This window comes from Hippocampus zosterae, chromosome 12 (assembly GCF_025434085.1).
Source record: "Hippocampus zosterae strain Florida chromosome 12, ASM2543408v3, whole genome shotgun sequence".
In the NCBI taxonomy this organism is placed as follows: domain Eukaryota; kingdom Metazoa; phylum Chordata; class Actinopteri; order Syngnathiformes; family Syngnathidae; genus Hippocampus; species Hippocampus zosterae.
In genome coordinates this window covers 9526769-9551391 of record NC_067462.1, presented here as the reverse complement: position 1 = coordinate 9551391, position 24623 = coordinate 9526769, and the positions used below count along the sequence as shown (strand labels likewise).

The 24623-nt window shown below is 41.9% G+C and overlaps 1 protein-coding gene across 1 annotated transcript in view; it reads left to right on the top strand.

Annotated features, from left to right (window-relative positions):
* The first annotated feature begins 15611 nt into the window (after positions 1–15611).
* The window catches only part of LOC127611942 (anosmin-1), a 62490-nt gene continuing 53478 nt past the window's right edge, over positions 15612–24623 (top strand). Inside the window, exon 1 of the mRNA XM_052082755.1 lies at positions 15612–15940. Within this exon, the coding sequence (XP_051938715.1) occupies positions 15734–15940 (207 nt within the window). The 5' untranslated portion in view covers positions 15612–15733. The remainder of the gene's footprint in view (positions 15941–24623) is intronic.

The window sequence follows — 24623 nt, the reverse complement described above, 5'->3', positions numbered from 1 at the left end:
CATAGTAATTATAATTATAATATTAATAATTCCTTGAAATTTAAACAGCTAATAATATATGTATATAACAGTAGTGCCTTGAAACACAAGGCAGTTTTCAAAAAATGTCAAGATACAAGTTGCAGATAGGAAGATTTTTTGGTTCAATTAGCAAGTGAAAATTCGAACGCTGTATGGTGGCAGTGAAATCAGTTCACTTGCTAACAAGCAGCAGTTTGGCAGATAGTGAATACAACTTAAAAAAAAGAGACTTCAAGCTGGTGAACCGTCGACAATTTTCACTCGAAAAATGTTTTTCATCCACGCAATCATTTACAGTATCCAAATTCTACAACCAATGCGAACTGCAAACTGGTTGTTTTTTGATACCCATTGACAAAATTGTCATTTCCTCAACGGACAAGCAGCTTGATTGGAATGATTGCCAGGGTTGCGATGATGTTTCTACTACTTTGTGGCTAAGATCTGTGATATTGGATATTTCGCTTCAAAATGCCTGCTGTGAGTGCAGTACAATTATAATAAACTAGGCTCACATTCTTCTTACGTATGAGTGTCTTTTGCACAGAATGTTGTCATTTGCAGATGAAACACATTCAACGTTTCATTAAATTCAATGATCGTCGTCTTGTGTTTCCTGATTCTGTGGTTAATTGTAGCACTATGCAATTAAAGTCATTTCTCATCCACTTTACAAACTGCAAGGGGTCTGGCAGTGTGCTTTGGATGACACCAGTACTACTATGTTCTCAAAATGCAGAGATCAACATTGGCCTCTTTTTCCAATGGGGATTGTCATCTTAGTCTGGAATGTTGTCACATGACAAAAAGAGAAATGTCAACTTAAGTGGGAGTGGAACCCATTTTATTGTTTGCACAGAGCCACAGGCAGTTCTGCAACCAACAGGACTATACAAAATATGAGAGTGCAACGATGGTGAGAACACCAGCTAAGACCTACAACAACACAGCCTGTCATTCACTGAAGAGCCTTTTTGTGTCACACATGTTTAAAACGGAAATGGCACATTTTCTTCTTTATTTATATTCATGCAAAGATTGGTCTTTGCATGTAACAATTTTTTTTGGGGGGGGGGGGTGTCTCGTGTTTCAGGCATGCACGCTTACTGAAAAGTTACACCCTGTCTTTTTTCCATAGAGTGGGTGCAAAAATATTCAGTAAATAAATAGATTCGCTTGACAAGTAAACACTGAGTGCCACCAGAATAAAAACAAAAGCCACTTCATTAGGTATGTTCATAGGCTGTAACACAAAAGCTGTATACAAGGTTCTGCCCAAACAAATTCAAGTTGATGATTTTATGAAATGTCCAGTTTATGTACTGCATATAAATGCTCACTGGCTGAAAGGCAGTTGCTAAACAATGACTCTTAAACATGCTTCAATTTGAAAAGAAAATGGATTTGTTACATTTTGTGAAATCATATGCCATTTCCTAAATTGCATTACAAATCAATACGTAAAATTTATTTTAACTTCTTATTCAACACATACTTACATAACTCAACTCAACTCAACTGTATTTATAGAGCCCTATTCAAACAGTCATCGCTGCATACAAAGTGCTGTAGATGGAGCGACTATCATATGTACAACAATGAAGCAATATATCATTAACAAAGACAGTAGAAAGCACCGAACAGTAAAACTAAGAGCAAGTCTGAGTCTTGCTGAGTCAAATGCCAAAGAATACAAGTGAGTTTTTGGGCGGGTTTTAAAGATGGGCTGCGAGGGAGCTTGCCGAATGTCATTCCAGAGAGAGAGACATCCTTTTAGCACAGTGTTGCACTCAAGGTGATGGTAACAATTAATATTCTTAAATTTCCTTATAGTATTGTATTATGAGTTCTTGCCCTAAGTAAATTAATCATTTGCTTGACATTTACTGAACCTCCGGTTCCTCCTCTTCACCATTTTGTTTTGACACTCGCTATTTGAAACAATCAAAGTTTTATGACTTAACTTGCATGCATGGCCGCTCTAAATCTACACATTTGCTGGAGAATCTACGCAAGATGCACCACCCCCACCCGAGGAAGAAGTGCCGTGCATCTCTATTAGGTGCCTTACGGTAGGATCACTTCCTGCCACAGTCTGGGCTGACCTCCTAACAAAGAACAGGTTCAATGTGCCTCCCTTCCCCCACCCAGGGGGAAGCTGATGAAGGTCACATGACCTCTCTAGACAGCACTGAGGAGCAATGGTGATATGTAAGGGTGGGGGAAGAGCGGTGCTAGACAGTTAGGGAGCTATTATGGCCAGGAAAGCGTAGGGGGAGATGGGGAAAATCCAGCATGGGGATATCTTTTCCTCAATGCATCCAATGTAATATTGGATTGGGTTGCCTCTATTTCGAGTGCAATGAGAGTGGGCATGTTCGATATTCAGTATTTGTCTGTACGGATAGCATTCATTGGAGAGTAGGCAGAGAGTGAGTTTTGTGTACACAATGTACGACAGTTCCCTTCCCCCACGCTGCTCCCATCTCCAGCGGCTAGACATGGTTTCTGTGGCGCACTGTTATGTCATAGCGCCCGTGTACACACATACACACATACAGACACACGCACACACGCTCATTTTACACACAAAGCCAAGCCGAGTGAGGGGAAAAATAGCCAGATTATTTCACAATAGTAAAGGAAAGAGAAAGGTTTGCGGCACACAAGCGCACTTCTTACATAAGGACCTATTTTGAAGGGACCTTTTTTGCATTTTTTTTGTTCAAGGGTAAGGAATGTAGGGCTCGTGGTCCTTCCATGGTCAGAGCGAGTGTGATGCAATGAATTTTCTGCCCTTCTAAATTCGAATTAACTCACCCTTGTGCATCTACCCCCTCGTCAATCCGCACACAAAAGACTATAGGACTCAATACGAGTAGTGGGTTCTCTGTTTACAACATGCTACATGAAAGGTTTCAAGGTTATGAACGTCCCATAATTGTGTGCAGCATGACATTATGTTGGTTTTATTTACTGTTTTTAATTACACTGTACAGTTTCATAATAAATAAGTGTTAATCATACATACAGTATTTACTGTATAGTGAATACTTGCCACTTCACAGTTCGCAATTGTGAATTGACCTAGTGTTGTTGTTTTCTTTCCTGTGGAACCTGTCCTTTGTTATTTGTTGTTTGCTTTCTGTAACACTTTAAAACGTCATAAGAGGGCGTCAAATGAAACTACAGTGTGTTGACGTGATACATCTCGACTGAGAATGTAATATTTTTCTATATTAGTGAAGAGCAAAGTTTAGCCTGGGTTGTTAGTGGAAGTTAGAATTTATAATATAGGTCATTGTAATTCTTTTTTGCCGGGGGAGGGGGGGTGTCAATTGCTTGTTTTTTTCTGTGGTTGGCAGAGCCTGTCCTCTATCCCCCATAAATAAAGGGGGCCGGGGGGCTAGTGTAATTATAACTTTACGACTGCATTAGCATTGGTTAGGAATAAACCGTGGTTTCCGACTCCATGAAAATTTGGGATATTTCACCGCCATTGCAACAGAGCTCTGTTGTAAACTGACCCCTGAGGAAATGTAGTGTCAAATTTGGTTGCGACTGGACAACATCTCAAACACAAAAAAATGTAAAAATGAAAAACTACTATTACTAGTCCTACAAAAAAATAAAAATAAAAATCATAATTTATGTTCATGTGTGAAATGAAGCCCTCTATGAGCATAATTAAAGAAGGGCAGAAGCGTAATGTAGTGGATTTTGATTATCATGATTTGATATCATACAAGTTACCTATTGAAATGTCTAGTGGTTTCCAGCGGGTGTCTGTGTTGCTGCAGAGGGATTAACGGGAAGCACATGATGTTGCTACCATGTGATTTGGCATAATGCTTTCAGTTGCATGCTATTTATGTGAGCACATCTGCTGCTTGCTCAAACATATACCATTTTGTTTGGAGGGGTGAGCAACTGCACAACCCACCTCATATACTGCTTTGCCAGTAGTATGGTTTTCGTCACCATGACGACCAGGGACTGACTAAAACTGCTACTACTACTTTTAACTATGGTGGCTTCTACTCATAGAGCAGTAAAGCTCAGAATGGGGAAAAAAAGCCAGCGCCCATAAAGACAATAAAAGCATTTTCAAACACTTCATAAACTACCGCACGCGTGTGCGTGTGTTTGTGCGTGCGTGTGTGTGTGCGTGTGTGTGTGTGTGTGTGTGTGTGTGTGGCAAAAGGACCAAGCATGAATATGGCTCCACCGCCACGGCATCAACAGCAAGCAATCAAGCATATGCTGGTTATGAGAAGCTCAGGCTGTCAACCAACGCTAATCTATGCAGCCAACAAAACTCAGTGTAGGTCTGTTTACCATGACCCTTTGACATGATGTGGATATGGGTGTTTTCACATAATAGTGCCTCTGCATTATAATGTTCATGAAAGTGGCTTAGGATCTTCGTGTGGCCTGGTTGATGATATCACAGGGTGCGGTTATTAGGATTTAAAATTGTCCTATTGTTACATAACAGTGGAAGCCCAACTAATGGAGCTCGCTTTGAGACACATTTTCAGAATCAGGCAAATCATCATGTATTTCGTTATTTGTTTAATTTTAATCATCATTGAAGGGCTTTCCCATATTCAAAAATTCAGCACATTTTGGAGATATGCTCATCCCACCATGTTTTTCTATAGAGGACATTTTACGGGAAACAGACTTTGATTGCGCGTGCCTGTCCGTCCGTTTCGTGAATTTGGCCTGACCTAATCACACTACACTACTGTGTACTATATTATACTGTACTTGACCATTTTTCTTCATAAATTGTTGGTCTAACAGAAAACTAGTCATATGTGAATGTTCCTGGAAAACCAAAGTCATTTCGTATGTTTCTTTGATTTTGGAACAGTTAGTCAAAAACGACCTTGGCAATTCCGTTGTTAGGTTAACAAAATGGCCCTCGGAGGCCTTGAAAAAGGCTCCCCACCCCTGCTTTTTTTTCCTGTTACTTTAGGAAGTCACATTCTTCCCCCGCCCCTCAGCCTCCGCCGTAATCAAATTCTTTTGACGGCACAAGCGGGGAGGGGGAGGGGTGGAAGAAGGCGGGAAAAGGCTGACAGATGTCAGAGATTCCAGGGTCGAGGACAGAGGTCAAGGGTTGGTGACCTGGCTATACGAGGGCCTCCCTGCCCCCCTGCGCTACAATGGCAGCCAATGACTTTACAACGTTTTCTTTTTACAGTGACTTTTAAATCGCTCTGTCGGAATCCCCCCCTGAGGCGGCTGCTATTTTCATCCTCAGCCTTGCCTTTATTTACTTTTAGCTTGGCCATACCGCTAAAACTAAATGCTTTAAGGGAATTCTATGCAGATGAATCAAGAAACAACTCAAATCTGCATTTTCAACCAAGGTTACTGTAGTTCACTAAATAATTTATAAACCAAATAATCATGAATAATTAAAATAATAACCGTTTTTGTAAACAAAATAAATTAAAACAAAAAAAAATCATTAAAAAAAAACAATAAAAACTAACTGAAAGTCCATCTTTCATTTTCCGAAACTAACTACAACCACAGTAATTATAGTAAACAACTGTCCTTTGTTCTCATCTTTGTACATCAATGTCATATATGAGCTTTTTTTGGGGTTTATCTCTTTTGATATTGTTAGATTGAAGAAGGAAGGTCAAAGAGTCATTTAATGTACTTTACACAATACTCTGGGTGTGTCCAAATGTCCAGGGAGGATAAATGTAGGGCATTCAAAATTACCCACAATGCACTTAGGAAAGTCGTTCGCATCAATGTTCACTCCTCAGGTTAATATAGACCTCAATGCATTGAAAGCAGGAAAAACGACACGGTGCAAGCATGAATATGAAAACGACACAGTAACTGCCCAACACGGAAATAAATAATTTTATCCAATTGAAAATACGTACAAAGAAGGAAATAAAATGTAGTTTAAACAAATATTTTTTTTAAATTCACAATAAATAGTCAGAAATAGTGCATGATGGGAAAAGTAGTGAGCTGGCTGTCCGAATCGCCAAACAGAATTAGGGAACTAGTATACTGTATGGTGCTACGTATATGAGGAACTATATTGGAAATGAGGGATTAGGATTTACCGGGTGGACATTCGGACTCAGCTTCAGTAACCTTTTTTTTCATCTTACACCCTGGTGTAAACTTAGTGGAACTAATATTGAAACAAATACAAAATTACGCTACAACTAATAAACACTAACAAACGTATTAAAATTCACTGAAATTAAACTACCGGTAGTCAAAACAGAATTAAAAAGTAATGACAATGGAAAAATCCCAACCTATTATAGCCCTGTTTTCCACACAAAAAAATAAAATCAGTCCTTTTCTATTCCTTTTGGAGACATGAAGAACACTTTAACATCAACCAAAACACTTCAAACATCCATCCATCCACCCTTCAGTTTCATGGTGCTTAATTTATTTTTACACTCTTACTACTCACTGTGTTGTGATGGCAACCATTTGGGAGAATTATGTATTCCTTATTTCAAGAAATAAGGAGCACTTAATCATGGGCAAATGAGTGTTTGAATGTCCTGGAACTGATGAAACTTGGCAATGTGTTTCTTTTCCTCCAGGTAGGATTACTTCCACTTAAGCGCACACACACGGTCACGACAGAACAGGAGCTCCATCGCATAGCTTAACGACAAAACACGGGCTATGTAGATCTTGTGTCACCTTGTATTCCGTTTTAATCTCATTAATAAACACTAATGTCAGAAAGTTAAATATTGTGTGATCTTTTAAAATGGTAAACTGGTATTAATTCACACCGCATTTGTTTTTGCGATTCATTCCCTGCCACAACCTTTCATTCCACTCCTCAAGGGTCCATGTTCCACCGTTCATCATAGACATGTTTCCATGGAGACCAGTGTATGAGTCACAACCTCGACATGTTCCCGCTCGGCAAAGCTTTCACCGTCTATTCATTGAATAATTGAATCTGATGATGACATCTTGATACATCAAGTCATTCTTTTGTGTCGCTGCTAATGGGGCTAAGTTCAGTCAGTTCTGCAGAAACTAGGTTATGTTACATGAATCACTCATCCCTCACCCTTTATTATATATCTTTTTTTTTACACTGGCTATAGAGGAGGCGATAATAGTTGGGGGATGGGCATGAGTGCTGTCTCTTGCTTTGTCAGGACGCAATAATGCTGTGTAATGGCCCTCCATTTAGCCAGACAACGAGCACAGCATTGCGAACGTCACTCAAACATATTCTCCCAACACTGACCTCAATAATCCATATAAGGTCAGAGACATATCGTATATATATATATATTCATTCATTCAACCATTTTACAAACCGCTTTATCCTCACTAAGGAAGGGATTTAGTGAAAATACACAAGACAAATGGAAAATTTCAAATTGATTTTCTGCCAAAATTAAAAGAGCAAACATATTTCGCCCCAAAAATAAATAAATAAGGACATGAAGTAGGCACACTTTATTTGCTATAGTGGGCCACATTAAATGATCCGGTGGACCACGACTGGGCCTTGGATCTCGAGTTTGACACCCGTGAGCTAAAGTGTTCATAGGTCTCTGAATGTGAGTGTGAGTGGTTGTTTTTGTCTTTCTGTGTCCTGCAATTGCCTGACAACCAGTCCCGAGCGTATTCTGCCTCTCACACTAAAGTCACCTGGGATCGGCTCCATCCACCTTGTAACCCCATCGATGGCATTTCAAAAAATATGGTAATGCTTTTGGAATTATATTATGTGGGGGGAGTATAAGGTGTAAAACAGGAAATATCTGACACCTGATTTTTGCACATATTTAAATGTGTTCTATTTTTCAAAGCCATTGTTGGCTTTAAAAAAGGGGGGGGGGGAAGCACATTTCCATTGTTGAGTTTAAACGCTGGATTAGACCCCTGGAAAATGTCTGTGTGTGGGGGGGAGAGGGAAGGGGGGTCATGAATGTTATTTTTCTGAGGTCACAGTGCTCTCTAGTGGCGTAATACTGCACTGTTGCTATTTAAGTATCCCAATCCACGTGTGTGGTATTTTCAAGTCTTCCTCTAGAGCAGGGGTCACCAACATGGTGCCTGTGGGCAATATAGACTCCAAGGACCACACCACTAGCTCACAGGTCTGTTCTAAAAACGATTGCACCATGTTTCTGGGAACCAAAATCATCAAGCCTGATATTACTTCCCATTTGTCTTCATGATCTGCCTAAGCATAGATTGTGCAGTGAATAGCACATAGCACTTGTGGTTAACATGTCTGCCTCAGAGTTCTGAGGTTCCAGGTTTGAATCCCTGATGAGGTCATCCTATGTGGAGTTTGCCTTGGAGCCCCTGGTTCCCTTCTATATTCCAAAAGCATGCACGTTTGATTCACTGAAGACACGAAATTGTCCATAGGTGTAAATGTGAGTGAACCACTAGGCCACCATGCTGCTAATAATATCATATATAATGTATGCCAAAACATTTGACTCGATGACAACCACTGAGGGATAGTGAAGTGCCACGAGACCGTCACTGCGTCAACTGAAGGCACAATTGTAGCTTTAACACCAAAGCTCGGATGTTTTTCTTTGTATGTGAAAACCACCGAATGACCACACGTTTTCACAACGCCTCATTGTTATGCTACGTGGAAAAAGAAGGAAAAAAAATCCATATAGACCATGACTGAATTTCTTCCTTGGCAAGTGTATTTTTCCAGAAAAAAAAGGTGAATGGACAAAAGAGCAGCTGCCCGGGCAGACAGCCTATCTAAAGCCACGAAAAGGAGACACAATATTTGGATAATTCCGGGACACATCCCGACACTCACGGTTCACCTGAAAGAATAGCAGAGCACAGCTTCAGAAATATGAATGAGCTAAAGAGGGAAAGCAAATGGACTAAATCAGCAGTTATGTGTTTATAATGGAGCTCTATTTGCCAGTCTGACGCTTGCTCAATGATGTGATTCCCTCCGGTGAAGCCATGTTATAAATAATAAGAAGGGATAGGATGGCTTCCGCACTTGCACCATTTATACAGTCGAATTTCTGAGGCGAAACCTAATCTTGTCCAGAAAACTGCACAGCCTCTGATTTGTTCGGAGTTGAAATTCTTCCCATAGAAAAAAAAAGAAAGAAAATACAGTCAAAAAAAAGACATGCAAATTAGTATAAAACCGAATAACTTCTTTATTTCTCAACATTCTCCTTGACCCTTTCGTGTCACCACACTACCCAGAGAACGCCGTTGTCTGACTGGCTGACGAGTTTAAGTTAAAAATATCCACCAATTACTCGGGCAGGCCAAACATTCCAAGATGTCAACAGGTCAAAATTACTGTGATGTTTTAAATGCTGATACTTGCAGCAACAGTTGCGTTGCAGACTCCGCATTCTGTTTTTTTTTTGCATTGTCAATAAAGTTGAAAGTGTGTCCAGATCTAACTCGTACTCCTTCTCTACACTATTCCTTACCCACATTGTCTCTCCTCTCTCGTGTGATCTCACTGCCCTTTGGCTCCAGGCACTGAGCGACTAAGCGGAAGTGACAATTAGTCTCTGACAATTAGTAATTGCCAGTCATGTGCGGGGAGCTTTCAAGTGATGAGAACGGCTCCCAATACACATCACTGCTTTGGCAATTCAATGTGTAATGATGAGGCACAAAATACACTCGCAAACTGCGAGGTATATCTATAGATAAACAGATAGATAGATCGATAGATGGATGGATGGGTGGCCAAATCCTGATTTGTAAGGCCAAAGAGGAGTTTTGATGGATCAATATTTGGCTAATTTGTGAGGCCAAAGTGGAGCTTTAGCTGCAACTATTTTCTGATTTGACAGCTAGGGGAATAACCAGATAATCCAAACAACTAAACCTATGTCTTGCATGTGACTTTTCCCAACTTGGCTGGCGATAAAAGCTCCATGAGTGCAAACTTCTATAGTTGAAATCTTCCACTGCCGCAGATGTTATCTACAGCATCAATGGCAGAAATGGATCTTTTTAATTTAGTGTCGACGGCTGATTGGCCTCGAGCGTCTTCCTCATAATTATTATCACTTGCAAGATTGGAAGCCAAAAGCCTCTTTAGACGTAATCATCTGGATGGTATCAAGTGCATTGGCCCACCACCGCTGTGGAAGTCTTTGAAGTTGTGTGCAAGCAAGCGTTGGCCTGTTGTGTCGCTCCCAGTGCATGATGGGAGATTAGATACGCGTGTGTAGTCAAGTTGCACATGCTCAAATACAAGTACTGTATTATTTTATGAAGGTCATTTTCTCTTTGGTTGGCTGGCATATGACCGATTATGGCTTTGTCCTTGAATTTCATGAGGTGATATCGACAGAAAAAAATGTGCCATTTACACAGATAATATCGTTACCTTTTGATTGACACTGACACTGCCAGTGAGGTATTAATTTCACAATATAGCCATTATTGAGGTTGCGCACTGGCATAGAACTGCATGGCGCTATTCTAAGATATATGCCTCACACGTGTCTAGAAGGTAACCAAAATTTTAAAGGATGCCCCCCTCTCTCTCTCTCTGGCTCTCTCTCTCTCGCTTACTCTCTCTCTCTGCCTCCACCCATCCATCTATTTACATATCGACCTCTTTATCAGTCTATAATCTATGCATCGGTCAACACATTTATGCATCTACTCTCTTCATCCATCCATAACTACAAAATTATATATAAAAACAAATGGATCTTAACCCTGGAGAACCCAAGAACCTTTTTCTTCTTTGGAAAATGATGAATTTTACATTAAAGGACTGCTATATGTTCACTGAACACCAAAATATGTTTATTTTTCAAATATTTAATGCTTTAATCCTAATTGAGGATTAGGACCAAATTTGACCCTTTGGGATTTAAGGGTAGCATTTGAGTAGCAGAATTTATAGGGGCCAAATTTGACCCCGTGGATTCTCCAGGGTTAATTCATTTCTTTGACTATAACGTACATAAACAAATGAATTGTAGCAATTGTCCCCCACCATGCTCTTCATTAGGAATCTGTCCGACATCTTCCAAGAGTGATTAGTGTTGCTGTGTTTTAGTGATATAGAGGTTAACTTGCTATACTTGTGAGACAGTTACTGTTCAAATGTTACATACTGGTACAACGTGATCTGCACAGTTAATAAATTGGCCGCAGTTTGAGCCTGGAAGAAATGAATTCACTTAGCATTAGTTTGTTACGGAAATGTTACAGAAGCTTGGACTGGGTTTGACTTTTGTACTTGTGTTTTAATGTTGTCAAACTTTATGGAACGTCAGCCCTGCTCAGGTCAGGCCGGTGGAGCCATGGCGTGAAGGGTCTGGACCAGGAGGACCGCACACAGACAGCATGTTTCCTTCAGCGGGCGCTATATCCCCCCTGAGCACACATGGCTGTAATAAGGCAACACATTAAGCCATTATGCTGCTTTTAAGATATGCACACACATCCGTGTTTAAATTGTTAAGAGTAGCAAGGGATCCCTCGCTCTCCAAAGTTCGACTGTTTGTCTGGGACCACCTGGGAAACCAACACGGATGTCTCAGGATGGGCATACACCTGTGTTCAGAGTAGGAGTAGTGTTTTAAAAACCTGAGCAAAATGATTATTTGTTATTTGTATATGCTACATGCAAATGCATTCACAACACAGTATATTCTATCCATTCATTTGGCATCCATCCACCCATCCAGTTTCTACTGCACTTATCCTAACGAGGGTGGCGGGTGTGCTGGAGCCCATCCCAGATATCTTTGGACAGTTGGTGGGGTAGACCCTGAACCTATTGCCTGTAAATCACAGGGAACACAGACAAAAACGGTCACAATCACACCTTGCGATATTCAAGAGTCTGATAACCTGCCCTGTGTGTTTTTGGAATGTTGGAGGAAACCGGAGTACCCGGAGGTAACCCACACAGGCATGGGGAGAACATTCAAAGTCCACACAGGAAGGCAGGAGCCGGAATCGAACCATGCGCCTCTGCACTGTGAGGCGGAAGTGCTAACCAGTCGTATACCGTGCTTGCATCCATTTGGCAAAATTTTCAAATTCAAAATCTTTGTATTTTTAAGAATTAATAAAAAATAATATGAGGCAATGGAATAGATTAAACATATATTTCCTCTTAATAAGAAAAAAAGTGACTCAACAATTCAGCTGTTAAAAAAAAAAAATCTGGCTCCACTCAAAGAAATTGTTGTTGTTGTGTGTATTCAGTTTTATTTCATCAAGTGCTTGCACAAAATCAAACCATCTGGATCCAGAGAAATTTTTTAAAGTGCAGTCTTGGTCGACTTGTAGCCTTGTTTCAAATACAATACAACACATCGTTATTTATATAACGCTTACACAAGAAACTGCAACTATAACAAATCGTTTTCGAGAACATTTAAAATAAAATTACAACAATGCAACAAAACACATCACATAAAATATTGACAATAAATATCCCCAAATGGTGAGAAAAGCTGCCCGGCACAGATGTGTGAAAAACAAACACATATTTTTATCTTTTTTCTTCTCTTCATTGTTTGGAAAGCCCATGACAGCCTCAGTAGAGAAGTAAAAATTTGACTCAGTGACGTCCAATAGTTGTTGAACCACACAAATATTCGTGGTGCAAAAACAAAACAAGAAAACGGATACAGTACTAAAAAGATTGAGGTAGCGTGTCCTTTCTGACTATATGAGGTACCGCAGTACATTTTTAGTATCAGTACAACGGGCAATTCTCATGGTTAGCATGTCTGCCTCACAGTTATTTATTTACAAGATGTAGTTGCGGAAGCCATTTCAGAGAACAGCTTCACATCTGTGTTGCATGGAGTCAGCCATCTTGGTTCTCGCACGAACAAGTCGAGGTGGGGAACGGCGATTAATGCCAACATCTAATGACGGGGTGCGTTTCACCTATAAAAGCTCATTACGACGACAGTGGAATAACACGGCTTGCTCGGAGGAAGTTCTCATTCGACTGACAAAGGCAAGAGTGTGTCGTAAACTTGTTAAATCAACACCCCCTTCCATCGGGCTCTGATAAATTAGATGGCATTTTTTTTCCTGGGCTTTTCCAACACACTCTCTCCTTACCGTAGGCGATGAAACTCTGCCAGGATTTGGGAGTCCATCATGAGGAATTTTAATCTTTTTTTTAATAGTTTTCCATGCGCCATTGGAAAACACATAAAGAGACAGGAGGAGGAAGAGAGGGCTTCCCTGGGATGTTGGGGGAAAAAAAGGCCATGGTGGGAAAACTGTGAGCGCTTCTTTTGGTGTGTTGCGTGTCGTCAATAGATGGCAGTAGGTCTCACCTGTTGGCCATTGTGGATTTATGTCGGCAGCAATGGGGAAAGTGGGGAAAATAAGTAAATAATGCACGTCTGACTGTTGTTTATTACAGCAGGCAAAGTCATCATGTTCTTGGCATTAAGTTGTCATTTTAACGTCTCACACAAACCTGATCGAAACTGTTTGAGAGCAGCAGTGATTGTTCCAGAGAAGTCATGCTGCAATATCCTCATTCACCATTACAGTAGACAATTTGGTGTAAAATGATTACGTTTTTATCAATAAAAAATTGTTGATTGTAATCTAGGGACTTTATTATTGTGAGTATATTCCCGTAAAATACCTTTGTTTTTTTGTAGATAATACAATGCTATTATCATTTAACATTTTCACTACCCCAACAAATTATTAATTTATTTTACACTTTTTATCACATAACCTTTGCATGTAATTTTACTTTATTGCCATATTACAATTTGTCATGTTACTTCTACTAAAATGAAGACTTCTAATAACATTGGTTGTTTTTTTTAAATCAAAGATGTCAGTAAACTTTTCTTTTGCGATCAATGTTTTTGAACAAGTCTGAGAACACATTTTGTAAATAGTTAAAATGGGCAAGAGGACAAAAAGGGACCAAGAGGCAAGTACAGTATACATAACATGGAATAAAAGATTTTACACATAAGGCATGTTTATCCAAAGTCCTTAAGGCAGCTAACACTGCACTTACTGTTTATTTAGAATCTTATTCACACCACTGCTAGTTCATTACTTAGCCGACTGATGCTAACTTTAAGGCAGCGATGATAATCGTAGGATGCTTTATATTGTTCCCTTTACAATCACACTTTGAATATGTTATGCCCCTTAAACATATTTTAATAGTGTAATGGACGGACTGTCATGTAGTGCGCGATGGTTAGAGGACCAAACAAAGTCCTGAAAACACGAATCACTCAAAGTAACAAACAAACAAAAATGCATCACCGTAGCACAACCAAAGCCCTGAAAACAAAGGTAACAAACAAACAAAAGGACATAAAAGAAGCACAAAACTATGAAAAACAAAATGACAGCAACAAAAACAAAGCAAAATGACAATAACACAATGGTCCAAGTGGTTGGGCGTGGCTGTCATTTTAACAAAAAAAGAGCTAATGACATGATAACCATCAGGTGTGAGAAGCCCTCCAATGCCACCTGTTGGTCACACACGGAAAAGAACCATGACAGTAAACTATGCAACAAAACCTAATCTAAATGAAAACAGACATGACAGTACCCCCTCCCTCAAGAGACGAATCCCAGATGTAAAAAAAAAGTCAGCCAGCGGTGGCTGCTGGATGTGCAGCACCGGAACAGGAAAGGCTGGCGGCTGCGAGCCATGTGCCGCCGGAACAAAGAGAGGTAGGTGACTTCTGCAGGATGAGCACCGCTGGAGCCAGGGCGGCAATGGGATAAGGCATCTAGTCATGTGGCGTCGATTTTTGGTCAGATCGTTCTGTCATGTAGTGCGTGACGGTAGAGGACCAAAAAAAGCAAGGAGGCAGGAGAAGGAGGGTGTACTGAAAAAAATATATTAACAATCATCATTGGAGTCATGACACGGTCGAATTTTATTGATATCAAAACAGATCCGTGTGGCTTAAGAATTAATGGGCGGGTTTGCGTAAGCAGCCTGAACAGTGTAACCATGCAGGTTGGCCCACCGGGAATTTGACAGACTAAGCCAGGGATGTCCAAAGTCAGTCCTCAAGGGCCGCTGTCCTGCCTGTTTTCCAGCTCTCCCAGGAGCAACACACCTGATTTAAATAATCAGGATTCTTCTAATGCTGCCTCAGAGCTGGCTGATGATCCGATCATCTGAATCAGGTGTGTTGCAGCCGGGAGAGATGGAAAACAGGCAGTACAGTGGCCCTCCAGGCCCGGAGCTGGACATGCCTGGGCTAGGCTTATTCACCAAAACCAGTCCTGAGTCCAGGCACATACTGTACACTGCAATTGCAAATAAGTCACTTACAATTACATTCGGAACAAACACGTTTTTTTACCGTAAAAAATAGGTGTTGTCAGTGAAAATAAATCGAAAACCCGAGAATACGTGAATCGAACCGCGACTATACTGCGATCCACTGTACTGTCAGCAAATCCACCTGCCCCACGCTCCTCGTGCTTGTCAATCACCACTTGTCCCACCAATCACGAGACGAGCCTGCCCGTGACCCCGCCTCCTCTCTCCTTCCCCTCCCCACTCCTCCCCAGCGTGTAAATTGAAGTTTCTCTTCTTAGTTTCCCGACTCGCAGCCTTGCGCGTCAGTACAGCGCGAACCGCGGAGGGATTAAAAACGAGTACAGCGTGTGGAGAGCAGCGGAGCAGCGAGCACCATCAACAACCACCACCACCATGTTCCCCGGGAGGCTGCGGGTATGCGCGGCCCTGTGCGTGTGGATTACGGCGCTGGCGAGCACGCGGAGCGGCGGCGTGGGCGCGAGGAGGCAGGACGACTCGTTCACGGCGGCGGCGGCATCCAGCGTGTACCGAGCCCGGTGCGCGTCGCGATGCCTCAGCCTGCACATCACGCGCATCTCCGCCTTCTTCAAGCACTCGCAGGTACTCACTCGCTGGTGTCTTTTGTGCGGCAAACACAAAAGTCCTTGCACGCCAAGTGTAGAACGCACGGGGACGCTTGCAAAGTTGAATTAAAGAATTCAGGTTGTCTGATTGCTGCAAACCCCACGAATTCCTGTTTGAAGCGAACACACGACTATAAATGGCTTATTTCGGTCAATTAAACGCAAACAATTAAAATCACTTTTCTTTCATTTCTGGAAACAACTTTGGATGATGCTTCTCATTGAACATCAGCAACATACCCATAACTAGACATCAGGACTTCTAAAAATTCTCTCTTTCCAGTTATCGAGCTGGAGTGTGTCCCAGCTGACCGAGTAGGGGCGGGGTACACCCACGACTGGTGGCCAGCCCATCGAAGGGCACATTTGTCTTTGAATTTCTCAGAGTTTTTTCACTCGAGACCCTATATGCCACCGAAAAAAAGTCCACCTTTAGAAGGTAGATCATGCATGGTCATATTTTGCGACTTGCAATTTTTGTCTTTACTTTTATTAGATTTTTGGGATACAAAGACATTAAAGTACTCTTTTTACACACTTTTCCTTGGACAATGTGTTAAGGTGGCAAGTATTACGAATTGGTAATCAGGGGTTCTCAAACCTTTTCTGCCAGTAAAAATTTGTTACATTTTTAATAAAAGTAACATTTTCAGACAGACACACTTAATTGGACAGCGGCTCCATACTAAAGCCGCTAGTATTAATACTTATGAATCAGACTTTCTGAAATTTCACATTTCTTCTCAAACTTTTCCATTTAAGACCGAGATCTACGAATGAGAAAACTTCAAACTTATGCCATGCATTGTCATAACATCGACATATTGAATGGACTCTTCTTTGATTTTTGCCAACAAGATTTGCCGATACGCGCTTTTCAATGGACTGGGATGTATGCAAAGGTTACAGAAACCGGTTTTACTTACCCTCCTCAATTTATCTCAGAATTTTCCCAAACATATGCTCGAGTCTGTGTCTAGAAATGAGAAAAACCCAAACTTGCACTCTTAAAAACAGTGAACCAACCTTTTCCTGGGGCCAATTTGACCCAACGTTTAATATTGTTTGTACAAAAAGACAACTTTTTTTAATTGTTTTGGACAAAACAACCAAATTTTGCATCCAATCGACCCAAGTAGTGCATCTGTCTCTTTTTGATCCAAATTGGGTTATTTTTGACCTAATCGGTTGAATGTCATGCATCACCTTTATCATTGACACTTTTTTGCTGAGGTGCCAAATATGAATCATAGTTTCTCAAATGTCAAGTTTCACCAATTTCGTTTGAATATTCTTACACATTTTCACTCAAAACCCAATTTTCAATTGAGAAAAAAACCCCAAATTGGGGAAATCTATCTTGCGTTGTCATAATATTGACATATATTGTCCAGTAATGAATGGTAAACCACACCCAAGACCACCATGCACGAGGAACGTGAACGAGGAAGCCTTTTTGCCATGAACTGATGTATCCACTTGATGATGATCCTAACTGGCGACGCATGTCGGGGCGGGGGGGAAGCCCAAATTTGGGCAGGGCTGCTTTAAAACAGCGGTGATGCTGTTCAGGCGCAATCCAGTGGATGCTTGTCTTGTTTTATTTCTATCAACAAAAGTGGGGAAAAAGACTCTGAAGCAACTTAAAGTTGACGCCAAAACCTCCAATAAAATGATGTGAAATGGAACGCCCCCCCCCCACCACCACCCACGCCCATCTTGTATATTCATAGGGGGATGCTGTCACTAGTCTGCGGCTCCCGCGCAGAAACACCAGCGTGAAGTAGCTGCATTCTGCGCATGAGTCAGTGTGTGGTGTCACAAGTTGTTTTTCGCACTCCGGCGGAATCATCGTTCTCTCCGGGGACGGCGGAGAAAAGAAGCGGCCGCTGATCCTTCAGCTTTCTGTCAGCTTCGCCTCTTCTTGATGCTCATCGCATTTGCATTTGCAAGGCCCGCGTCGAAGCCGAGCAATTGTCTGGAAAGCGTCGCCCGGACCTGGGCAGATTTGTGATGAGGCCTAATTAATCTAGAGGTCAAGGCTTTTGTCTCGGTGTCACTTTGAAAGCGCTAATTGGACAAGTGGCAGTGGTTCTAAATGCGGGATAATATACACGTTGAGTGAAGGAGTCACTTGAGTAATGAGGAGAGAGAGAGAGAGAGAGAGAAAAACAAGCCGTGATGCACATCCAGAGGACACTGTGTTTCTTATTAAAGCGCAACTTGGCGAGAAATGTTGAGAATTTGTTCGTGGGGTTGTCCAAGTTATTTTTTTTAATGGCTGCTTTGGGTTTGCAAAGTTACGACATTGAATCAGCCACCAGCTGGCTCAACGCTACGACGGCTGATGGAAGAGCTTCCCCCTCGTGCGCTGCAAATATTCGACAGTTGAACCTCTCGGGTCGCACGCCTATCATTCCGGCACGCAGGTCCACTTCCGATTTGGAAATAATTGAAAAGTTCTGTTCCTAGGTCAATCTGTCCCCACCATAAGTGATTTGTGAGCGACCTGATCGATGAGGTTTGGACGATTAAAAAAAAAAATTTTTTCCAGCTCAACTTTTACAGCAAGCGGCAATCTGGCAGATGTTCAACAATTCTTCTTGGAAAAAAAAAAGAGACGTCAAGTGGTTTGTTTGTCTTTCCCTTCGTTTAGCCAACACAATGCACAATGCAAAACACCACAGTTGGTGTCAATGTTTACGAAACTAGCATAGATGTCATCGTGTTTTAACCCTTTCAGTAACTAAGACTGGAACGCAAACAGAACGCAAACTGTCGTCAAAGCAAAGTACTGTCAGTGCGATACGCCGAGCTCTTGTGTGCATTGATACATGACCACCACACCTTTACCGCAACGTTTTGTGAGATTTTAGAATCCAGACTTTTCGGGCCATTGCACTTCAGTGCATTTTCGGATTAGCAAAGCAGCACGAGCACCTCTAAGAATAAAAGGGCCAGTGTTGATAATTTGCAACTGTCTAATGCACACTCCTTTCATGTGGAGATGGTGTGTGAGTGTGTATTGGGTGTTGTTCAGGGTCTGGTCAGCTGCGAAAACACATGGCACTTGCCCCCCCACCCCTCCTTTGCCCTCTACCCCGCAATAAACGCAAGCAAATGCAGCTGCGCGGAGGGCTTTCTTTCTTGCAGGGAGGTCACCTTCCTGCTAAACGCTGGCGCCTGATTTGCGCGAAACGTGCTAAGCTTCCGTGTAGCGTTCCCAACGGCACGGGATCTCATTATGCTAACAGGCGCGCAAGCAGCTCACACCGCCACTCTAATGGCTAAGGTCTTAATTTGGGGGTCACTTGATGCGTGACGCGGACACCTTACATTTTAATGGAAGTGAAGAAGTCTGCTTTGTGCCGTTTACCTTTATTGCTAAATGAAACGCGTAAATCTTTTATCGGGCTATTTTTGAAAATGTGTTCCTCACTTCTCTCTCACCTTTACATCAAAGTTTGGCTAATAACCACCCCCAGACCGAATTTCTCTGCTCGGCTCCTGGATCTGGGATTGTCAAATGTTGCACAGAAACACAATCATGTCTAAGCCAAATTTAATTATAATAATAACAACAAGAATACATCTTCAGATCGTAGAGTGCCTTTCATGCAAAGCAGAGCTTGCACCCCAAAAGCAAGACCCAAAATGGCCCTTTATGCAGAAACCTGGGAATGGTTTTCAATTGTGGAAAAAAAAAGCACCATCCATCTCTTTTAATGTCACTGTTAATCTATAGAACCTGTCACACGATATGCTTTAGCTGAATGAGATATTTCACAAGTCATTTAAAGATCTGTTTCTCATTCTCTGAATCATCTTCACTGGATTGGATTGACATTTGGAGGATTTAGCACTTGCAGATGTCAGTGAGGAACCTTTTTTTCCCCTATTGTGGGAAGCTCTGAATTTTTGTTTTAAATTTCAGAAAAAAGTTTCGAGTATGCTTCGTCCATCGCTTGCCAGCGTTGTAGACGAGCTAATGATGTCATAGCGGTCGCCAGAAGCAGATTTATTGACACGTCGCTCCACATTTGGGGAGTTTGTCACCACCAGTTTAATTGACAGTGGGGCAACACCCATGCATTCTACAAATATTAGCCAAATGTAAGGGAGCGAGCTGGGAGGCATGCGCTAAGCGGGCTTTCTGAACACTCAGTCTTGTCGTGGATTATTTATGTGAAAAGCAAAAAAATAAAAAATAAAATAAAACAAGCAGTGCCCAGTCGAGCCCTTGTTAAAGCCATAAAAATCTGACATATTCAATTGAATGTTTTATTTCTTGAAGTTGAAGAAATTAAAACCCATCGGAAAGAAAGATTAGTCCTTGTTTGCAACTTTGACATAGAATTGGTCTCGGTGGAAATCGGACCTCCACCAGGTCTTCGTCTCGCGTGTGGAGGTCTTCATGGCTGAAGACGGTGGATGAATGGGGGCTCTATGTGGCTACGGCCCCCCCCCCCCCCCTCTGTAAGTGCCTTTGAAGCCCGGCACTTGCCCACCCTCTCCAGCCCGCCCTGACAGCACTAGGTAGCTCCTTCAGCCAGAGACTTACGGTACACCCGCGCTGTAAGAAGGAGCGATACCGACGCTCGTTCCTACCGACTACTGTCGGGCTGCTGAATAAAAATAACAACAATAATAATAATAATAATAATAATAATTAAATGATGTGAAAAACAATTGTAAATAGCACTGCGATTGATCCATTTTGTATTTATATTGCACTTAATTGAACGGTGTTTGTTTTTTCTTCTTTCTACCCACATTCTTGCTGCTGGAGGCTGTAAATTTCCCCAGTGTGGGACAAATAAAGGATCTCTTAAATCTGAGTCACACTTTAACGCTACACAGTGACGCTTCATTATCACTCGAGACAAAATTAACTTCTAGTTAGTATTCGTCGTCCAAAATGTTGCACTCTACACCTTCATAGACGTCAATCATCTGCTTATTGATGTTGAATTGGCAATCAGTCTTTATTGAGAGATGACCGAAATCTTCAAAGTGTAGTACTGTGAGGACGATCCGTGCTGAAATATAAGGTGTGTTGCATTTACCACGCCCTTTAAAACGGTTTCATGGAAATGTGAAGTGAAGTACCTTTTGCATCCTCCTGCAGAAAAACAAAACAAAAAACGCATAGAGAGTGTTGTTAACGTGGAAAAACATAAAGAAATTTCAATAACATTTGGTCTGCGGCTAGTTGAGTTTGGTGGATCACAGGACGAACTGATTAACTGTGTGAAAATGGGACTTTATTTATTTATTTTTACTCAATAAATTGTCAGCAGATTTCAATGGATGTTTTGGGACTCAAGGACAAATCCTCCGATCACCGTGGATTATTGTCTTGAACATGGATGTTTCTGAAACTCATTTGTTATGTACTGTAGCTTCTTCGATTTGATTCAAGGATAAGCGAATTGATGTTCTACTGTGTTCTGTTTGCACGATGTGGGTTTTGTTCTTGGGAACATATTTGACTGAAATTTGGTCTGAAGCTTCCTTGGTATGATTCAAGGACAAAATGCTCAAGTTGAGTGGATGTGGATTATTTTGAAGAACTTGCTGATTACTCTGACATTGAGACCTCAGATGATGCGATTTCGTTCTGATTGAGCTCTCGGTCAACAGTGCGGATCCGTGTAATGTGCTTTCATGCGGATGTTTCTGGAAGAAAAACGTGAATGGCTTTTAATGCGATTTGTAATGAAGCTTCTTGGGTGTGATTTACGGACAAACTATTGACGGTCTTGTTGATCTGCGGTAAAGATCGGGAAGAGAAGCCATGGATGTTACGAAAAATTGTGCAAGGCTTTCAATGAAAATTGCCATGCAGCTTTGAGAGCCAAGGATGTGGATTTGTTCTTGTTTCGTTGATTTTTTTTTTCCAACATGTAAAATGTCAGCCGCAGTGTATAAATCAAGAACAAGCAATCCATTGTGACAATTGCGACCTTTTCGTTTAATTGATCGTGGTCTTTATCAAAATTTGTGAATGTATTTGATTTAAATGTGATCTGTAAACTTGATTGGAGCCAAGGACACAAGGATGAATCGATTACTTTTGATGATATTCTAAGGATCATTTTTTTTCTTCAAAATTAACAAAATGATTTCAGCTAAGTAGGGTTTGTAGCTTTGGTAAGACCAAAGAAACAATTGGTCATGATAAGACAGAACGAAGCTTTCTCAAATAATTCAAGAGGTCTACTGCTGGGTAATATGTAGACGGCCCTCCAAGTGCGGCGAAGCCCCACAAATCCGAAATGCTTAGGGCCGCCTTTATTTAGGTGCAGCATATGTGCCCTTACGTGTGTTATTTTGGTTTTGCCTTAGGACCACCTGTAATGGACATGTTGGACACCACTCCCCTTTCAAGCCCTTTTCTCCGTCTACTTCCTGCAAAGAATCTCAAGTCTAACACCTACAGACAGAAATGCCATTCAAATCACAGCCCTCCCATGCAAAATGAGAGTCATACAATCCAAACCAACAGCCCGTAGGGAACAAAAGCCAACCGCTCCTCGAAAGGTAGAACCGAGAGATAAAAGAGGTTTTGTCCATGTTCCTCAGTTGTCTAGACAATACAACACGCCCCTGGCCACCTGCTCCGACTTCTCAGCTGACAAGCGCCGCCGTGTACCTCTGTGATAAATTTCCTGTTTACACGAGTCCGCCAGTGCCAGAAACAACGCACCGGGCTTCTCCGCCGCCTGGGCCTCCTTTTCCTTGAACCCCCCCCAACAAATCACACTTGGAGGATATCTGGAAAACATTCATTGGTTGGGGTCCTTGACAGTCGCCACGGCTGCGTAATGTTCATACTGCGGAGGAATGTCATGGTGAGTCAGGGCGATGGAGTCCTGACCTATAATTATTCCCCGTCGGTCACTGACATGGTGGGGTCAGGCCCTGGACAGCTGGGGCAACATCCTGCCGAGATTCCCTGCTTCGGGGATGCTGTCACAAAACCAAATTAGATCCTCGATGGATCCGTGAATGTGGTGGCCCTGTCAACGTTTTATTGATGGACAAGGGAAGTCACTAGAGGGAAAAAAAAACCCCCAAAACAAAACATTTTGGAAGTGGTGTAGAGTCATGACAGTCTTAATAAATTACCGCCAGGGGTGTTTGCCTTCAGTCTATAAGTCAAGGTCTTATTTACAGGTTGCCGCTGACAGCAGATTGAGACCGGTTGTATTGATCATTCCTCGTAAGCACCACAGCGATTTAATCATCCCCCTACCAAAACGGAATGATGCACTGGCAAGGAATAATTCACTTTTTAATCAACGCTTGGCCAAACAGAATGTTCTATTACGCACAACAGGACTGGGAAGCAGCTGATGCATGCCCCGGCCAAGCTGGTGCTCATTTTTACCCCATGAAAGGAAGATTCCTCATTTCCTCGCCGCTTACATGCATACATTTTTCATTCTTATCTGCACTTTTTTGGGGGGCGGGAGTGAAAAAGATTCTCTGGAGACGTGATCGTACAATCACAAATTCCTTTGAAGACGTTTGACCAGTACCCTTGACTTTAAAAGCTCAGCACTTACTGGAACTGGATGTCAAATTAAAGCCCTTTAATGATAAATTCCCTCCAAAGGTCTCATGGGATTTTTTTCCCCCTTCTGGATTACATTGTGGGAAACGGCTTTGAACTTGACATTGAACTTGAACAGACTTTATGCCTGCCGACCCCCTCAAGTCTGGCGGAATCCCACAGCCTCGCAGCGTCCGCAAGTGAACCTCCGATCCAGGGTATTAACTGGCATGAAAGTCCTTTATGACTTCAATCCAAAAATTTTCATTACGTTTTTTAAATTATTTTTTATGGCCTATTCCTGTGCTGTATCAAATAAGACGGAGATAAGGCTGTGGGGTTTTAACTGACTGAATTTAATTTGAACAATAGATCAGATGACCTTGTGCTACTTGGCAAGAGAATTATCGCCTCACTTGCCTGGACTTGCGGATATTATCAAACCATCGCATGAGATCAAAAACTAATATGTCTGAAAAGTGTATAATGACGTGTCGACATGCTGATTTAGGGCTGTTACCTGGAGGCACAAAAGTAAGCCCCACTAATAGAACACAAGGTGGTGAATGTAACCAGCCCTTGTGCAATAAAGATTGCTGCGAAATGCAAATGTGGTATTTCAAACTGAGGAGTCCCTGTACTGTATTTACCTCCATTCATCAAATATATCAAAAAGTTGACTTGCTGAGCATAGGTGTCAAACTGGTCCTCGAAGACCACTATCCTATATGTTATGTTTCTCTGCTCCAACACACCCGTTCAACGGCAGTGTGATAACGCTCCTGATCACTTGAATCAGGTGTGTTGGATGTGGGAAACATCTCACACACGCAGGATAGTTGCCCCCCCCCCCCCCCCCCCCCATCTGTTTTCATGTTGAAACATTTCTGAAAAAGCTCCAAGGAGACACTAGGGCAGCTCTAAAGAGCTGCATGCGGCTCTAGAGCCACAGGTTGCCGACCCCCGGGCTCTTCGATAGGTGAATGTGAATGCGAGTGCGAATGATGTTTGTCTGTACGCTGTGATTGGCCAATGGCTAGTCACCTGGGACTGGCTCGGGCTCATCCGTGACTCTCGTGAGAAAGGTGATAGAAAATGGATG